At 27.1% G+C, this 18487-nt stretch overlaps 2 protein-coding genes across 3 annotated transcripts; both read left to right on the top strand.

The window, feature by feature from the left end:
- The first annotated feature begins 382 nt into the window (after positions 1–382).
- On the top strand, positions 383–11092 carry LOC135958143 (zinc finger protein 83-like). 2 transcript variants are annotated; one of them, XM_065509017.1, is made up of 5 exons: positions 383–1029; positions 1949–2087; positions 2155–2384; positions 2444–2597; positions 2669–2829. In XM_065509017.1, exons 1-5 carry the CDS (start codon positions 580–582, stop codon positions 2791–2793), a joined length of 1098 nt encoding a protein of 365 aa, XP_065365089.1. In that variant the 5' UTR covers positions 383–579; the 3' UTR covers positions 2794–2829. The 2 variants fall into 2 exon arrangements, with proteins under 2 accessions (XP_065365089.1, XP_065365088.1); XM_065509016.1 differs by lacking the exons at positions 1949–2087; positions 2155–2384; positions 2444–2597; positions 2669–2829 and adding exons at positions 9228–9971; positions 10038–11092.
- A 1413-nt stretch (positions 11093–12505) lies between these two features.
- Positions 12506–17978, top strand: LOC135958145 (zinc finger protein 572-like). The gene is made up of 2 exons (XM_065509019.1): positions 12506–13444; positions 16314–17978. The coding sequence occupies exons 1-2, from the start codon at positions 12713–12715 to the stop codon at positions 17535–17537; spliced, it is 1956 nt and encodes a 651-aa protein (XP_065365091.1). The 5' UTR covers positions 12506–12712; the 3' UTR covers positions 17538–17978.
- Positions 17979–18487: the final 509 nt, after the last annotated feature.

The raw sequence follows: 18487 nt of genomic DNA on the forward strand, positions 1-18487 counted from the left end.
ATACAAAAATATTTAGCATTTTTAATTGTTTGGGGCAGGCAATGTTTACAGAATTTATACAAGCTGTCAAGTCAAACAGCTGATAATTTTTTTTTCGCTTTTTGATTCTAACTTGTCAAAGCTGGTTTTTATATTTAAATATCTACATATTCTAAGCTTAATAACAAAATTTTTATTTTTTACATAAATAAGTAAATCCCTCACTATTCGTTTATCTACACTATATTTAGTTTTAATACTTATTTGTTTAATTTTTCATTTTAGTTATTTGACATTTGTTAAGAGCAATTGTTGTTTTTGTAGAACTGCCACCATCTTGTATGAATTCGCCTTGCGTATGCCTTTGTTTACATTTGTTTTGTAAACTACCCGGACGAATTGAAAAATGTAAGAAAATAATTTAGTTTTTGTGTTTAATTAAATTGAATTGTTAAAAATAATTATTATATTGGCTACAATACCGTAAAAAGGACAACAAAAACTTGTTTCACAATTACATATTAAAGTGGCTAAAACAAAAGTAAAAATCCCAAACAGTGTAGAAAGTGCAAAAAAAAGATACCAACACAACACAACAACATGTCCGTAGAAGTTTTACAGCATTTTTCGCCAGCTCCAGTGCGAAGTGCATGTGAAACAATATCATTGGCAAGTGATGGATCCTCAAAATGCGCCGAAATATTTGTTACAAACAATGCCGACAAATGGACATTTTTCTGCGCCTATTGCCAAATGGCTACTGTCGATATAGGGGCATTCATTTGTCACATCAGACTGGAACATTTGAATAGACAAACTTCTGAAATACAAAGCAAAAATTCCACAACTATTGCCGCTACTCGTGCAAATGATAGCAATCTTACGGGCGTTGTGGCAACTACACAAAATGTAGAGGCTGAAGATGAATTTATGGCAGACGCTCAACAACAGCCGCCACAAAATGAAATAGTTATTAAGCAAGAAGTAACCAGCAATCAAGAAAATCTACAATCCTTTGGTTCGGAAAAGGAGAATCTCATTGATAATAAGGTAATTAGAATTAATTTACATACATACATATGTATGTATAGGGAGGAATTTTAGGTTAAATTGAATTTGTAAAAAATCCTGCAACAATATTCATCATGTTCAACACTAATATCCAATATTCAAGTGCCATATGTTTAGGCAGCTTTTGGTAGACATTTAGTTGTTCTCAAATTTAATAATAAAATTAAGAAAAATTTTTTTTTTTTTAATTTTGGAAAAATAATTTTAACCCGAAAATTTTATCAATTTTTGTTCACTGATAAATTTAAAAAAATATTTTAATTTTGTTTACCTAATAATATGAGAATGATGTCTCGTTATTAAGCGCTTGCGTGAATTTCGTATTATTTGCTGAAGTTTTTAATCTTAAAGTTTTGTTCAAAGAGTGAAGTGTTTTAAAAAGTGTAAAACTTAAAAAAAACGAATTATTAAATTATTTTAAATATGCCTTAACAATATAAACAGAGTGTTCGAAAAGAATCGAAAGAAAAGAAGAAAGAAAGAGAAGCAATTCTAGTGAATTTCCAGCCAGCACCACTGAGAGTGAATCTTTCAGTGATGACTATTTTAACAAAAGTGTTTACGAGTTTTCAAGTTCAGAAGAAAAGTCGGATGTATCCGCACAACTATATAACCGACTAGTGGAGCAAAGTATCAACACCTCATACAAAGATTACTCACCAAAAAAATCAAATATGTTTTTGCCAACAGCTTATCCAAACAATTTGTATTATAAATCTGGAAACAAGTTTTATCGATTGTCATGAATTTGAGAGCAATGTTTCACAATCCACTTGAATATTCTCTGCTCGACCTTTGGCAAGCATTTTCAAAAGAAACTTATGAAAACTCCCTAAAAGTTATCACTAAAATTTGTTCTTTAAGCAATAAAAGTAATGAATTCGGTGTTTTCTTCCAGTTATCCACTATATTTGAAGAAAATAATGCAAATTTCGAAAATTTGTATCAAAATACCAGCAATTTAATAAAACTTGAAACTGATAATTCCTTTTCCGAGGATCAACAAGAAATACCGGCGGAATCTGAGACATTTGAAGGTAAATATATTCAATTTAAATAAGTTATTTTTAAGCGAAAATTTTATTTCTTTAAATTTTTTTTTAGAGATGGTGACTAAATTTTCTAATGTAATTGAACCAATGTTTATACATCTCACGAATGAAGTTAATTCATTGCATCAGGAGATAAATAGCCTGTGCAGTGAATTTAAAGAGCTTAAAAAAGACAAACTCGAAGTAAAGCTAACCATACCTGATAGCCCTTTTAAAATAATGGACGAATTTTTAAAGTTCGAAAACTTACTGCAGGAAGACAAGCTATTTTTGAAATCGTTTGTAAGTACACATTCTCATAAGTTAGAGAGAGCGCCTTAAAATCACATGTTTCTTTTAAGGAAAAAGAACTGCGTACGGTAGCAAAAAGTCCAAATTTTACCAAAAACTGTTGGCGCAAATTATTAACAGATGAGCTGGCCGAACATTTATGCTGGAAGGGAACGACAGAGAAGAAGTGTGCGCGCAGCATGAGTGCAGCTAAAGCTATAAGAAGTAAACTTATTTTATATACATATGTATTGTAATCATTGATATATTCATTTACTCTTTTTCCAATTTTACAGATGCTGCAATTTCTATGGGAGTGAAAGAGGAGGAATTTGTGAAAAGCACAAAATCATTCTTTCAGTTTGCTAAAACTAGGCAAGAGTCTCGCAAAAAATATTTCGAAAAAAAACTTAATTTATAATAAATGAAAATAAAAATAATAATTCTTATGAAAAAAGTGCGCAAATATTATTTGGTTATAATTCTTAAGGTCTTATTCATAATCATTAATAAAAAAAAAAAATTTCCAAATGTTTTTTTTTATTTTTTTTAAATAAAAAATTTATGCCAAAAATTTTTTTTTATTGCAATTCCCAAAATGGAGATTTAAAAAAAAAATTGGGGATTTCAGTTTTTAAAAATTTGTAACAATATGTATTTGGCCGGAATTAGGCTTTTAAATTATATAAAATCGTTGATTTATAGGAATTCCCAAACTGGGATTTTCAATATCCATTTAAGGAATTAACATTTTTGAAAATTTTTCAATGAAAATTAATAATTTTTAATATTTGAATGCAATTATTTTCTAAAATTATATAAAATCCTTGTTTTATGTGAATTCCCAAACTGGGATTTTTAATACCCAATTTGGGAATTCAGTTTTTTTTGGAAAATTTATAACAGAAAATTGAAAATTTATAATATTTGTAGGGAATTGTGGTTCTAAATTATATAAAATCATTATTTTATATGAATTCCCAAACTGGGATTTTCAATACCAATTTTAAGGAATTAACATTTTTGAAAATTTTTCAATGAAAACTAATAATTTTTAATATATGAATGCAATTATTTTCTAAAATTATATAAAATCTTTGTTTTATGTGAATTCCCAAAATGGGATTTTTAATACCCAATTTGGGAATTCAGTTTTTTTTTGAAAATTTGTAACAGAAAATTGAAAATTTATAATATTTGTATGGAATTGTGGTTCTAAATTATATAAAATCCTTGTTTTATGTGAATTCCCAAACTGGGATTTTCAATACCAATTTTAAGGAATTAAAATTTTTTAAAAATTTATAACAGAAAATTGGTAATTTATAATACTTGCATGAAACTAGTCCTTTAAATTATATAAAATCGTTGTTTCATATGAATTCCCAAACTGGGATTTTCAATACCCATTTAAGAAATCCAAATTTTTTGAAAATTTATAACAGAAAATTGGTAATTTATAATAATTGGATGGAATTATGCTTTTAAATTATATAAAATCTTTGTTTTATATGAATTCCCAAACTGGGATTTTCAATACCCATTTAAGGAATTCAAATTTTTGGAAAATTTATAACAGAAAATTGGTAATTCATAATATTTGCATCAAACTAGGCTTTTAAATTATATAAAATCGTTGTTTTATATGAATTCCCAAACTGGGATTTTCAATACCCATTTAAGGAATTAAAAATTTTGGTAAATGTTTAACAAAAATAATAAATTTTTAATATTTGTTTGAAATTGTGCCATTAAATTATATAAATCGTGATTTTATATGAATTCCCAAACTGGGATTTTCAATACCAATTTAAGGAATTAACATTTTTGAAAAATTTTAAATGAAAACTAATAATTAATAATAATTTTTAATATTTGAATGCAATTATTTTCTAAAATTATATAAAATCATTGTTTTATATGAATTCCCAAACTGGGATTTTTAATACCCAATTTGGGAATTCTGTTTTTTTTGAAAATTTGTAATAGAAAATTCATAATTTATAATATTTTGATGGAATTAGGCTTTTAAATTATATTAAAATGTTATTTTATATGAATTCCCAAACTGGGATTTTGAAATTTTTTAAATTTTTTAATTTATTAGTGAAAAAAAATTTATGACAAAAAAATTTTTTTTTGTTGAAAAAAAATTCGGAATTTTGAAATTTGTTAAAAAAAAATTTTTACTTTTTTTTTCAAATTTTTTTTTAATTGTTTAATTTATTAGTGAAAAAAATTTATGACAAAAAAAATTTGTTGTTAAAAATATTCGGGTAAAAAAATATGGAATTCCATTGTAAGTCCAAATTTCTATAGCCTTATATAATATATCGTTGCAATGGACTTTAAAATATCTATTATTAGATATCCATATTGTCTATATTAATGACTTAGTAATTACAGACGGACATGGTCGGACATACCAACTTCGCTATATATAACGATCCAGATAATATACAGCCCAATTATGAATAAAAATTCCCCGGGAGTTTTTTCCCTTTTCTCATTTTTCCTATTCAAATTCAATGGGAAAAATCTCCCGAAAAATTGCTAATTTTTAATATTTTGCTGAATTTATATCTTTAAATCTAGGTAGGTTAACGTTTCCTGAGCTACCGTTAACGCTAAAATACCGTTACCGGAATAATTGAATTTTATTTTTGATAGAAAATTAAAAAAAATTGCAATATTTTGCTGAATTCATATACTACCGTTACCGTTAAAATACCGTTAACTCAAAAAATCGTTACCGTTATTTTTAAAATTACTGATATCATAGCGGAAGATTGTTTTTTTTACAGAAAATTGCTAATTTTTAATATTTTGATGAATTTATATCTTTAAAATAGGGTTAACGTTTCCTGAGCTACCGTTAACGCTAAAATACCGTTACCGGAATAATTGAATTTTTTTTTTGATAGAAAATTAAAAAAATTTGCAATATTTTGCAATTTTAACGTTAACTACCGTTACCGTTAAAATACCGTTAACTCAAAAAATCGTTACCGTTATTTTTAAAATTACTGATATCATAGCGGAAGATTGTTTTTTTTACAGAAAATTGCTAACTTTTAATATTTTGATGAATTTATATCTTTAAATCTAGGTGGGTTAACGTTTCCTGAGCTACCGTTAACGCCAAAATACCGTTACCGGAATAATTGAATTTTTTTTTGATAGAAAATTAAAAAAAATTGCAATATTTTGCTGAATTCATATACTACCGTTACCGTTAAAATACCGTTAACTCAAAAAATCGTTACCGTTAATTTTAAAATTACTGATAGCATTAAAATATTGTTACCGAAATAACATTTTTCATTAAATTATATAAAATGATAAAATTTTGATTTGAAATACTGAAGAAACTAGCAGTAAATTTATATAAATTAATAACTAATTTTAAACGTAGGTATAAAATTAAACGTAAATTAAATAAAATTAACTTAATTTGTCAAATTTTTAGAATTACAATGCAACATTACAATATACTGCAGCTGAAATGAATGAGGAGGAGGAGGCATTTACAGTACAGTGGCAAGAAATACCACAAGAATTATATTTTGAATCATATCATGAGGAATACAATCAAGACTTAAATGAAACAGATGAAACCAATGAAGATAATAGCAATACAACACAAATTGAAAATGAAAGCGATAGCAATAGCGATGTCAATAAAGCCGGAAGTAGTGAGAGCAATATAATGAAAAGTACTATACCTTTATATCCAGACTTTGATACTTTAATCATTGAATGTCTGCATTGCCATTTAGTATTCGAAACTAGAAAATGCTTAATACAACATCTAATGCGTAATCATAATCATTTGCCATTAAAATGTGGAAAGTGTCATAGAGTTTTTTCTACTGCATCTAGTCTAAATTCGCACTTAAGATTTCATATTAAAAATCGTTATAAAAATCATAGGAAAAAAGAGAAACTTCAATGTCCTGTTTGCCCATCAAGACACAAAATGACCTATTTGTTTCAACATATTTTGACACATGAAAGTGACACTTGCTTTCCCTGTCAGGTGTGTTTCAAAGTATATAGCACTCATGATGAGCGTATGCAACATTGGGAAACACACGCTGCTGATAAACCATTTTATTGTCAAATTTGTTATCGCCGTTTTATTAAAAAACGTCATCTTTTAAAACATTTAAAAACACACCAATTGAAAACTTGCCGCTAAGGTAAAAAATTCAAAAAAATAACAATAATTGAAGAAATTTTTAAACAATTGTTTTTTTTTTCATCGCAGCACCAACAAACTCATAACAAAACCAGTTCAATCCATAAAATGGGAAAAATAATGCATTGAAATTATTAAATATAATCAGCAATAAAGAAATATTACTTTTTTGAACAACTTGAAATGAAATTATATCCATAAATTGTTTAAAATCCAGACAAATTTATGTAAAACAACAAGTAAGAGAGCTATATTCGTCGTGTGCCGAATCTTATATACTCTTTACAAATTATATTTTAAAATACAAATTTAGGTAAACAAAATTTGAAGTTTTTTCAAAATTAAAAATTTAGAAACTGTTTTTATTTAATTTTAAAAAAAAAAAAAAAATTTTAAATTTTAAATCTTTTTAAAAAAAAATATTTTTAAATTTTTTTTGATGAAAAAAAAAATTGGGTTTTTCCCGATTTTTTTTTAATCTCAAAAATTTAAAAATATTTTTTTTTAAAAAATTAAAAAAAAAATTTTAAAATATTTTTTTTTTAAAAATTTTAAAAAAATTTTTTAAAAAATTTAAAAATATTTTTTTGTTTTAAAAATTAAAAAACTTAAAAATATTTTTTTTTAATTTGTTTTTTTCAAAACTTAAAAATATTTTTTTTTAATTTTTAAAACAAAAAAAAATATTTTTAAATTTAAAAAAAAATATTTTTAAATTTGTTTTTTAATTTTTAAAACAAAAAAAAATAAAAAAAAAAATATTTTTTTTTTAAAAAAAATTTTAAATTTTTTTTGATGAAAAAAAAATCGGGTTTAAAACATATTTTTGATTTGAGGTCCAAATTACTATAGCCTTAAATACATCGTTGCAATTGACTTTAAAATATCTATCATTAGATAGATTTTTTTAAGGTTTTCCTTATATCTCAGCCATTTGTGGGCCGATTTTGTCGATTTTGAATAGCAACCGAGCCGGGAAAATTCCCGATATATTGATTTTTTTAAATTTTTTATAAATTTTTTTTTTAAATTTTTTATAAATTTTTTTTTTTAATTTTTTATAAATTTTTTTTTTTAATTTTTTAAAAAAAAAATATTTTAAAAATTTTTTTGATGAATAAAAAAACTGGTTTAAAAAATATTAATTCACAAATTATATTTTAAAATACAAATTTAGGTAAACAAAATTTGAAGTATTTTCAAAATTAAAAAAAAAATTTCGAAATTGCTTTTTAAAAAAATATTTTTTAATTTTTAAAACAAAAAAATATTTTAAAATTTTTTAATAAAATACATATATTTTTCCCGATTTTTATTTCATCTCAAAAATTTAAAAATATTTTTTTTTAAAAAATTTAAAAATATTTTTTTTTAAAAAATTTAAAAATTTTTTTTTTTAAAAAATTTAAAAATATTTTTTGTTTTAAAAATTAAGAAACAAATTAAAAAAAAAATATTTTTAAGTTTGTTTTATAATTTTTAAAACAAAAAAATATTTTTAAATTTAAAAAAAAATATATTTTTAAATTTTCAAAAAAATATTTTTAAATTTTTAAAACCAAAAAAATTTGTTTTAAATTTTTAAAAAAAAAATATTTTTTAATTTTTTAAAAAAAAATATTTTTAAATTTTTTTTGATGAAAAAAAAATCGGGTTTAAAAAATATTTTTGATTTGATTTTGTCTCATTGTAGGTCCAAATTACTATAGCCTTAAATACATCGTTGCAATTGACTTTAAAATATCTATCATTAGATAGATTTTTTTAAGGTTTTCCTTATATCTCAGCCATTTGTGGGCCGATTTTGAATAGCAACCGAGCCGGGAAAATTCCCGATATATTGATTTTTTTAAAATTTTTTTTTTAATTTTTAAAAAAAAAAATATTTTTAAAATTTTTTTTATTGAAAAAAAAAACGGTTTTAAAAAAAATTTTCCCGATAATATAATTCACAAATTATATTTTAAAATACAAATTTAGGTAAACAAAATTTCAAAAATTTTTCAAAATTAAAAAAAAAAAATTCGATATTGCTTTTATTTAATTCTTTTTTAAAAAAAAATATTTTTAAATTTTTTAAAAAAATACATATATTCTAATTTTTTTTTTAAATTTTAAAAAAAAAATATTTTTAAATTTTTTTTTTGATGAAAAAAAAAATCGGTTTTAACAAATATTTTTCCCGATTTTGTCTCATTGTAGGTCCAAATTACTATAGCCTTAATTACATCGTTGCAATGGACTTTAAAATATCTATCATTGACTATATTAATGACTTAGTAATCCAGATATAGATTAAAAATCGAGTTTGTCCCGGTTTTTCCTTATATCTCAGCCATTTGTGGGCCGATTTTGTCGATTTTGAATAGCAACTGAGCCGGAAAAATTCCCGATATATTAATGTATCAATCATGTTTGTAAGTTATTTGTTTTCAACATACAGACGGACATATACTATATCGACTCCACTATCTATAACGATCCAGAATATATATAATTTGAGGGCATATTAACACCAATGTCGCACATGTTTTTTACATTCAATTTGGAAATTTTGATATTTTAGAGAATTCCTCTTTAAAAATTTTAAGTTTTTGTTGTAAACTCCTTTAAAAATATATTTAAATTAAATTTTTCTTTCTTTTGATTTTCAGAATTCCTCGTCAAGGTCCTCACAGCCTTGTAAAGAGAAGCTTAATGAAGAATTTTTTGCCATAACAGCATTAGACCAAGACCCCGACCAACAACAACAACATGAAGAAATCATAAAGGTGGTTTATTTAAACAATGATGAAGCAGCAACTGAAACAAATGAAAACAATACTAACCATGATCCAAATAAGCAGCAAGAACAGGACAATGATTTGAAATACAAATGCCCATATTGCAAACAAACTTTCAAAAAAATACCCTCTCTAAATCGTCACATAACAGCTGTACATAGGAAAAAACATCGCCTGCAATTTCCATTCAGATGCACTATGTGCCCTAATGGTTTTAAAACTAAAGTCGGTTTAACAGTTCACTCAATTAGCCACAGCAGAAACATAGTTTTACCGTGTCCCGTCTGTAAGGAAAAACACAAAAGGAAACATTTGATGGCTCATATGCGAACGCACGAAAGCGCCGGCTGCTTTCCCTGCCTGGAATGTAGCAAGGTATTCGGCAATCCCAAGCTACGTATGAAACATTGGAAAAAACATTCCTCACATAAGCCATATAGTTGCAAGATTTGCTATCGCCGCTTTCTTAAAAAACAACATCTAACGAATCATTTAAAATGTCACAAACAATATCAGTGTAGTTTCTGTTCGTCAAAATATACTACATTAGAAACACAACAAACTCCTTATGTTTGTGGGAAATGTGAAAACTTGACCGATCGGCTACTGCCTAGGGTAAGTAACCATCATTTATTTGTTGCAAATTAAAATAACTATATAACATTGATTTCTTCTCTAAAGGCTAACACGGTAGCACTTGAAACTGAAGACCTAACCGAGGAATTTATCACATCAGAAAATCAACAATACTTTGAAATTCCAACCAATACCGAAAGTATTACAAATATTACCACAAACATGCAAGATGCGTTCAACAACTCTAATAACAATATCAATGATGATGATGGCTTAAATGATTATGACTCGGATTTAGAATTTATTGATGAGTGGCACGATGACAATGTACCCAGTGGCAGCAGCAGTACATCCACTGCCCCACAAATGATAACCTTACCACATTTATTATACAAATGTAAATATTGCCACCGAGAATTTATTTCCGAACGCAGCCTCGTTTGTCACACCACAAAAACGCATGTGCAGCATAAACCGTCGCAAACTCGTTTCATGTGCTTCTATTGCAATAGATCGTTTACAACTAGATCGGGCCAGGCAATGCATCAAAAAACTCACGACAAAAACAATCAATTTCATTGTCCTGTGTGTCCGCTAACGGAATTCCGTGAAAGTTCTTTCATTAAACATGTGCTAATGCATGAAAATGAGTCGTGTTTTCCCTGTCAGGTCTGCGCAAAAATATTCCCCTCAAATGCCCAACGTTTGGAACATTGGCGCATACACATTGAGGAGAGACCACATGGCTGTAAACTTTGTTATCGCCGTTTCTATCACAAAAATGTTCTTAAAAATCACATGAAATCTCATGGACTGTATTATTGTCATTTATGTGCGAAAGAATTCCGTTCAACACAAACCCTACACCATCCATATGTTTGTATAAAGTGTAAAAAATTACCGCCAGCCGGAAAAAGCAAATTAGAAAAGCGCAAATCTTTGGGGAATAATATGCAGCAGGAGGATTAGATTTATCATTATTATGTATTACTAGGTATATATTTAAGTGGAGTTTTTTTTTTATAACAGGAACTTGCTATCTTCTATGGTTTAGAAGATGTTTCTAAAGTATTCGTATTGAATTTATAAACGAATGTTTCTTTCGTTAAAAAAATAATCTAATTAAATAATCTTGATTTTAAGAATAATAAAAATTTAAAATAAACTTTAAAGCAAAGATTCAAAAGAATTAAATCTTGATTCAAGCTACAAAAATAATTTATATGGCTCTTAGTCCCCTTTTACAATGCAGAAATTGAAAGGCAGACATTTTTCTCATTCTCTTTTGAACTAACCTAAACCTGTGTAATACGCACTCTACCTCTTGAACCCCTTGCCCACAAACTTCGTTTGTCTTCCTTTCAATTTCTACATTGTAACAATTCCATTGAAGCATTCAGCACGAATTAATTCCTTAGTTGGGGGTGCAGTTTTCACTGATGGATCCAAGATGGTCTCTGGTATAGGGGGCGGGGTTTCTATGGTCTATGACAGTCATGGTCTATGACGGTCATACAGACTCTCTGACGAAAGCATGGATAGCCACGGAGTTGATAAAAGCACACTTCACAGAAAATAAACTAACAACTTCGTTTTCTTCCTCAAATTTCTCATGATAACAACTAAGATTATCTAAAAATACATTATAGGTATTATAAAAATGTATTATTATACCCTTCACCTTCGTAAGAAGGGTATATATAAGTTTGTCATTCCGTTTGTAATTTCTACATTTTTCATTTTCGACCCTATAAAGTATATATATTCTGGATCCTTATAGATAGCGGAGTCGATTAAGCCATGTCCGTCTGTCTGTTGAAATCAATTTTCTGAAGACCCCTGATATCTTCGGGATCCAAATCTTCAATAATTCTGTCAGACATGCTTTCGAGAAGTTTGCTATTTAAAATCAGCAAAATCGGTCCACAAATGGCTGAGATATGAGGAAAAAACCAGAACAACCTCGATTTTTGTCCTATTTTTGACCTATATCTAATGATAGATATTTCAAAGACCTTTGCAACGACGTATATAAGACCATAGTAAGTTTGACCTACCATGGGTCAAAATCGGAAAAAAATATTTTTTAACCCGAATTTTTTTTTCAATAAAAAAAATTTTAAAATTTAAAAAAAATTATTTGAAATTTTTTTTTCCAAAAAATGATAAAAACTGAAAAAAAAAAATTTTGTTCACTTAAAAATATTTAAATTTTTTATTTTGAAGTATAATTTGGTGAAGGGTGTATAAGATTCGCCACAGCCGAATATAGCTCTCTTACTTGTTTAATATAATGTTAGAAAAAATCATTTGTTTTTATCAAAATTTTTTCTTTCCAATCACTTTGAATCATTCTGTGGAAATGCCCTTATATTCTTTATATGCATTTAAATGTTTTATCTACAAATTGTCCGTTAATTTTTGATAGATAACAATATTTCTCTTAGTCTGGCATCATCTTGCCACATAGAACTCATACTCAAAACAGGGTGTTCACTCATTCTCTTTGTTGTTTTTCCTTTTTCATTTCATGTCAACAATTTCTCACACTCTTTGTGTCTCTCACACTCGTTAGCTGGCTCGCTCTCACACACACGCAACCATACTACCGTTTGACAGCTGTTAATAAACCAAAATTTTTCGTATCTATCGAGTGCAAGTGAAGAAAATTTCAATCAAATATAAAATTTTTCATTTCATTAATTATGAAAATTAATTAATGGTAAACTAAAAAGGCAAAAAAAAAAAGTGAATTTAATTGTGAGTTTTTCTTAGAAAAGATGTCGGAAATTGTAATAAAGACGGAAAAAGATGAGGAACTTGAAGATGTGAAACCAGTGCTAGTAATAAAAGAAGGCGGCGGTGGTGGTGTTAGTGGTTCTGCTGGTGATGGCGGTGGTGTTAGTGCTAGTTCTAGTGTTGTTGCAAATGTGGGCCCAAAAGCAATTGCTATAGAAAAAACCCAAGCGGCCCTAAAAGTGGCAAACGAAGCCAAGCAATTAAATCTCAGATTAAGGGAACAACAGCCACAGAGGCAGCAGCAGCAGCAGCAACCACACAGCACAAATCAAATTGGCAAAAGAGCCAGTAGTACTGCGCTGGAACATTTGCAGGCAGATAAAAATGACACCACCAATTTACCCTACAAAGTGGGCAATAAACGTTATCGGGTACAAACACCCGTACGTTATGCAAAACAAATAAATACCCCTACGCCGCCGCCTCTGTTACGACCACCACCACCACTAGCTGCCCCTACTGATCCTTCGAAATGCGGTGAAATATTTGTTACTAACAATGCCAGAAAATGGACTTTTGTTTGCACTTTTTGCCAAAAGACCACCCGGGATATAGGAGAATTTGTGTGCCACATTAAATATAAACACATGACGGACCAATACCAGGAAGATGAGGACTATGAAGGCGAAGATATTGCAACACAACAACAAGAGGAGCTAAATGATGAGTTTACCAGCCGCCAGGATGATAACTACACTAATCACGATCAAGATGTAAGAATTTATTTAAACAATAGCTCTACTATATTTCCCTTTTATAAGACACCTTCCCATATTCAGTTACCATATCAAACAATTACTCAAGATTTAGCAACAATTTGTTCCCAGATACCCACCATTATACAGGTGTCCTCCATGGCCCAAGCTAAGACTAGTAATTCTGTAAATATCACCTCTAATGAGGAGGTTAGTCTTATAAACTTGGTCATGTCTTGAAATTACATACATGCATACTTCAAAACTTCTTTCTCCATGTCCTAAATGTATTTTTGCTTTTTGCTTTATTCTTTAAAATTTCATGTTTTTTTTCCTAAAAAAAATGACTCATGGATTTTGTGTTTTCTTTTTTTAAAGAAATTTTATGCATGTCTATCGATTTTTCTTTTCATTTATGATTTTTTTTTTTAATGAAAACTTGTTCTACTACAGTTGTGCCTGCATATTTTTGTATGATGATTTTTTTTTTTTTATAAAACCACGTATAGTTTTACGATTTCTGGTTGTTTTTGTTGAAATCTGCTTGTGACGTTTTTCCTTTTTGTCGATGCTGTTGTTTTTCTATAATTTATGTAGCAACCGAGTTAAGGGTTGAAATTTTTATTATAAAAACCACAAGATTTTATGCGTTTAGTTTTATGATCAAAAAACCATTATGAAATTTAACCCTTGAAAGAAATATGGGAATGGAAGAAAAATTTTTATTTAAAAAAAAAAATCAGTTTCTTAAAAGACAATTGAAATTTTTTATAAATTAATTTTGGAAAATTATTTTTAGTTTTTCTAAAATAAATAAAAAGAACTTTTTCGTCTAATGAAATGGACTTTTTGCGGAATATACATCTTATGCAAAATTTATTTTTATGAAAAGTACTTTTTTGGAAAGTAGTAATTATGAAAAGTATTTTTTGTGAAAAATACATACTTTCTATGAAGGGTACTATTTTTGGAAAGTACTTTAAGCGAAAAGTACTTTTTGTAAATAGTACTTTTTGTAAAAAGTACTTTTTATGAAAAGCTATTTTTGTTGAAAATAATTTTTAGGAAAAGTACTTTTATGGAAAGAAATTTTTTAATAAAAGTACTTTTTGTGGAAATTTACGAAAATACTTTTAATGAGATGTACTTTTTGTGAAAAATACTTTTTATGCACAGAACGTGTTGTGGAAAGTACTTTATGTTAAAAGTACTTTTTGTCGATAGTACTTTTTGTAAAAAGTACTTTTTATGAAAAGCTATGTCCTTTCTTTGGAAGATATTTTTTATGGAAATTAATTTTTGTGCAGAGTTAGTACTAAAATAATAAATAAAAGTACCAAATCATTTTATTTAGGATATCACTAACAAAAGTTTTGTTAAATTTCATAAAAATTTAAAATTTTTAAAAAAGTACTAGAAATACTACTTTTTTAAAAATAATCTAAAAGTGTGCCAAATAGCTTCATTTATGTTATTACTTGCTAAAACTTATTTTTTTATAAAAATTTTTAATTTTTTAAAAAAGTACTAAAAATACTACTTTTTGAAAATAAGTTAAAAATTTTAATTTTTTAAATAAAATTTAAATATGTACTATTTGTAAATAGTATCAAACAAAAAAGACTTTTTAAATAATTCATAAATCAGTTTTTCAATTAAATATAGACATATATAAAATTGTAATATAAATAATACTTTTTAAATAATTCAAAAAAGCATTTAGCATTTAGCATTTTCAATTTTTAAAATAATAATACTAAAATACAACTTTTTTAAATAATCTAAAAAGCCACCAAATCATTTCATTTAGAATATTCTTATTAAAAAGCTTGTTAAATCTTACTTTTTTGAACAAATTATAAATTTTTTAAAAAGTACTAAAAATAATACTTTTTTCAAATGATCTAAAATTGTTCTATATCACATACATTAAACATTTTAAAACGAAATTGATAAAAATTTGCATTTTTTTTAATAAATTTAGACATTTGTAAAATAGTAGTAAAATAATACTATTCTAATTACGTATTATTTCTATAAAAAACTAATTTTTTAATCCTTTTTTATTTAAAAGTACAAGAAATTGTTTTTTGTAATGCCTTTTCACTACAATTTAAAAAAGTAGTATTTTTACTACTATTTTACAAATGCAAAAAATTCAACAAATACATTATTTTTCTTAAGGATTTTAATGTAAATAGTTAAATATTTTGTATTAAGTCACTTTTCACCGAATTTTGTAAATTTTTCAAATAGTAGTAGAAATATTACTTTTTTCAAATTCTTAGGAAAAAAACTAAATTAATTTCTTGTAATAAAAATAACCTTTCAAGTTAATAAATTTTATACTTTTTTAATTATTATTATTTTTTTAAGTTGTTTATAAAAAAAAGTACTTTAGTACTAATTTGCAAAAAGTACTTTAGTACTATTTGAACAAAAATTATTTTATTACTATTTGAACAAAAAATACTTTATTACTATTTGAAAAAGTACTTTTGTACTATTTGAAAAAGTACTTTAGTACCATTTGAACAAAAAGTACTTTAGTACTATATAATTTGACAAAATGTACTTTAGTACTATATAATTTGACAAAATGTACTTTAGTACCATTTGAACAAAAAGTACTTTAGTACAATTTTAACAAAAAAGTACTTTAGTACTATTTTAACAAAAAGTACTTTAGTACTACATAATTTTACAAAATGTACTTTAGTACTATTTTAACAAAAAGTTCTTTTCTACAATTTTGACAAAAAGTACTTAAATTACTGTCTTAAATTACTTTATTTAATGTTATTTAAATGTTTATAATTTAATTAAATACAAATTTCAAAAATTCAAATATTTAATCACTTGTCCCTTTCCCTTTCCAACAAAATAGTATTTCGATTGTACCAACTATTTGGATGTAAATGTACACACTGAGGCCGATGAACTGTCTACTAATAATGGCGTAAAGGCAAAAGCAAATGCAAAATCTTTGCGCCCATCGACTACAAAACCAGACAACCAAAGTTGGCCAATGCAGAAAAGTAAATATGTGGTAGATTTATTGGATGATGATGATGATGACCAGGATAATGCTACAGAAGCCCATGATGACTCGTACCAGAAAACAGAGCTGTTTGATTATGAAATGGAGGAGGATGAGGATGGTGTGGAGATAGTAGACGATGACAACGATGAATTGGAGGCCATGGAAGATGATAAATTACTATTTCTAAGATCAAGCTCTATAGAAGATGCCGCAGGAGATGTTGGTGGTGGTGGTGGCAAGAGTGGCAGCAAGAAATATCGCTCACATGTTAGGGGTAAGGCCTATTGTAATTTATGCGACAAAACGTTTCAATACTATTCGCTCTATCGCAATCACATGATTAAACATTCCAATGTAACGCCCTACAAATGTCAGTACTGCAGCAAAGCCTTCAAATCCAAACAGGCCATACGCTATCACATGAATACCCATACCAAGGAGGTGCAATACACATGTCCACTCTGTCCCATGACCTATGGTACGGAAAATCAATTTATTACCCATGTCCTAAATCACGAAAGTGACACTTGTTTTCCCTGCATGGTGTGTGCGAAAATCCTAAAGAGCGATCAAGCTCGCGACGAACATTTGTCCACACATTCGGAAGAGCGTCCGTTTGGTTGTGGCTTCTGCAACAAACGTTTTCGTCAAAAGCATCATCTATCGAATCATTTGAAATTGCATTGTCACTATCGCTGTGATTTCTGCAAAGAGGAATTCTCCTCAACACAAACCCAACGGCGTCCCTATGCTTGTCCCCTGTGCGAAGAGTATCCCGAGGTCAGAATACAGGTGGAGAAACAACGTTCGAAAACGTTAAACAATAGCGATGTTAATCCATTGGAAATAACATATGAAAAACAAGATCCTGCCGACACAACGGAATGTGTGGATTTGGCAACGGATGAAGAGGACGTTGAGAGCGAGACCAGCACCAGTCTGTTGGTGGGAGCAAATGGTCAAAAGCGTATCACATGCCAATATTGTCCACGCTCCTATAAACAAAACAGTGCTCTTAATTATCATATGAGACAAAAGCATCCCCATATTATTAGAGAAATGAAGTAAAGTAAGAGAATTTTTTGCTTAAAATGAAACATTAAGTGGCTAGAAATTGGAATTTATAAGTGCTTTAACAACAAAAGATAAACAAAGGTGGCGGAAGATAGTGTTAGCCTAAAGGTTTATTTGAGTATAAATTTAAATTTCTAGAACAAATTTGCTAAGAAATGTCAAGGTAAGCGGCTTATTTAAAAAAAACAAAACGTTTTGATTTTAATAATTCGAAACATTTATTTTTTCCATACAAATTGTTTTTAAACATTTGTTGTATCTTTTTACAAAATGAGGCCTTAAAATTAAGACCAAAATTAGTTTAACCTTGTAAACTGCTAACTGGTTTGGCCAGTTTTTAAATATTTGGAAATTTCTTACTAAACATTTGGTTGAATTTGATTTGAAATCAAAAAATCTTTCTCAAATGTAAACGTTTTAGTATCAGTCTGTTCTTTTTTCCGTCTTGTTTTATTATTTTTCAATATTTTGTTTATTTCTCAAATTTTAAAATGAAAAAACCCCAACAGTTTTTAAATATTTGAGTTTGATGGTTTTCAATGTAAAAATGATAAATGCATAAATTATGAGCAAGTAAAACCTATTTTGACAAAACATTAATTTAGTACTGTTTGGATAAAAAGTACGCATTTGAACTAAAATTAGTTTAGTACTATTGGACAAAAAGTACAAAATGGTAAAAAGTACGTACATATTTTATCTAAAAGTGCTTTTGTACTATTTTCACAAAAAAGTACAATTTTGTATAAAAATACGTACATTCAAATAAATTGTAAAAAAAAGTATTTTTCAAAAAGTACTTTAGTGCTATACTATTTTAATAAAAAAGTTTTTTTTGTACAATTTTGTCGAAAAGTACTTTTGTACTATTTTGGCAAAAAGTATTTAAGTACTATTTTAATAAAAAGTACTTTAATACTATTTTAACAAAAAGTACTTTAGTA

Source organism: Calliphora vicina, chromosome 4 (assembly GCF_958450345.1).
Source record: "Calliphora vicina chromosome 4, idCalVici1.1, whole genome shotgun sequence".
NCBI classification, from domain to species: Eukaryota; Metazoa; Arthropoda; class Insecta; order Diptera; family Calliphoridae; genus Calliphora; species Calliphora vicina.

What these genes read in the sequence shown, in the direction of transcription:
- LOC135958143 (XM_065509016.1), top strand. Translation starts at nt 580, where the DNA reads ATGTCCGTAGAAGTTTTACAGCATTTTTCGCCAGCTCCAGTGCGAAGT. An exon ending in AGAATCTCATTGATAATAAG is followed by an intron (nt 1,030 to 9,227) that starts GTAATTAGAATT and finishes TTTGATTTTCAG; the next exon opens with AATTCCTCGTCAAGGTCCTC. An exon ending in CCGATCGGCTACTGCCTAGG is followed by an intron (nt 9,972 to 10,037) that starts GTAAGTAACCAT and finishes TCTTCTCTAAAG; the next exon opens with GCTAACACGGTAGCACTTGA.
- LOC135958145 (XM_065509019.1), top strand. Translation starts at nt 12,713, where the DNA reads ATGTCGGAAATTGTAATAAAGACGGAAAAAGATGAGGAACTTGAAGAT. An exon ending in ACACTAATCACGATCAAGAT is followed by an intron (nt 13,445 to 16,313) that starts GTAAGAATTTAT and finishes CCAACAAAATAG; the next exon opens with TATTTCGATTGTACCAACTA.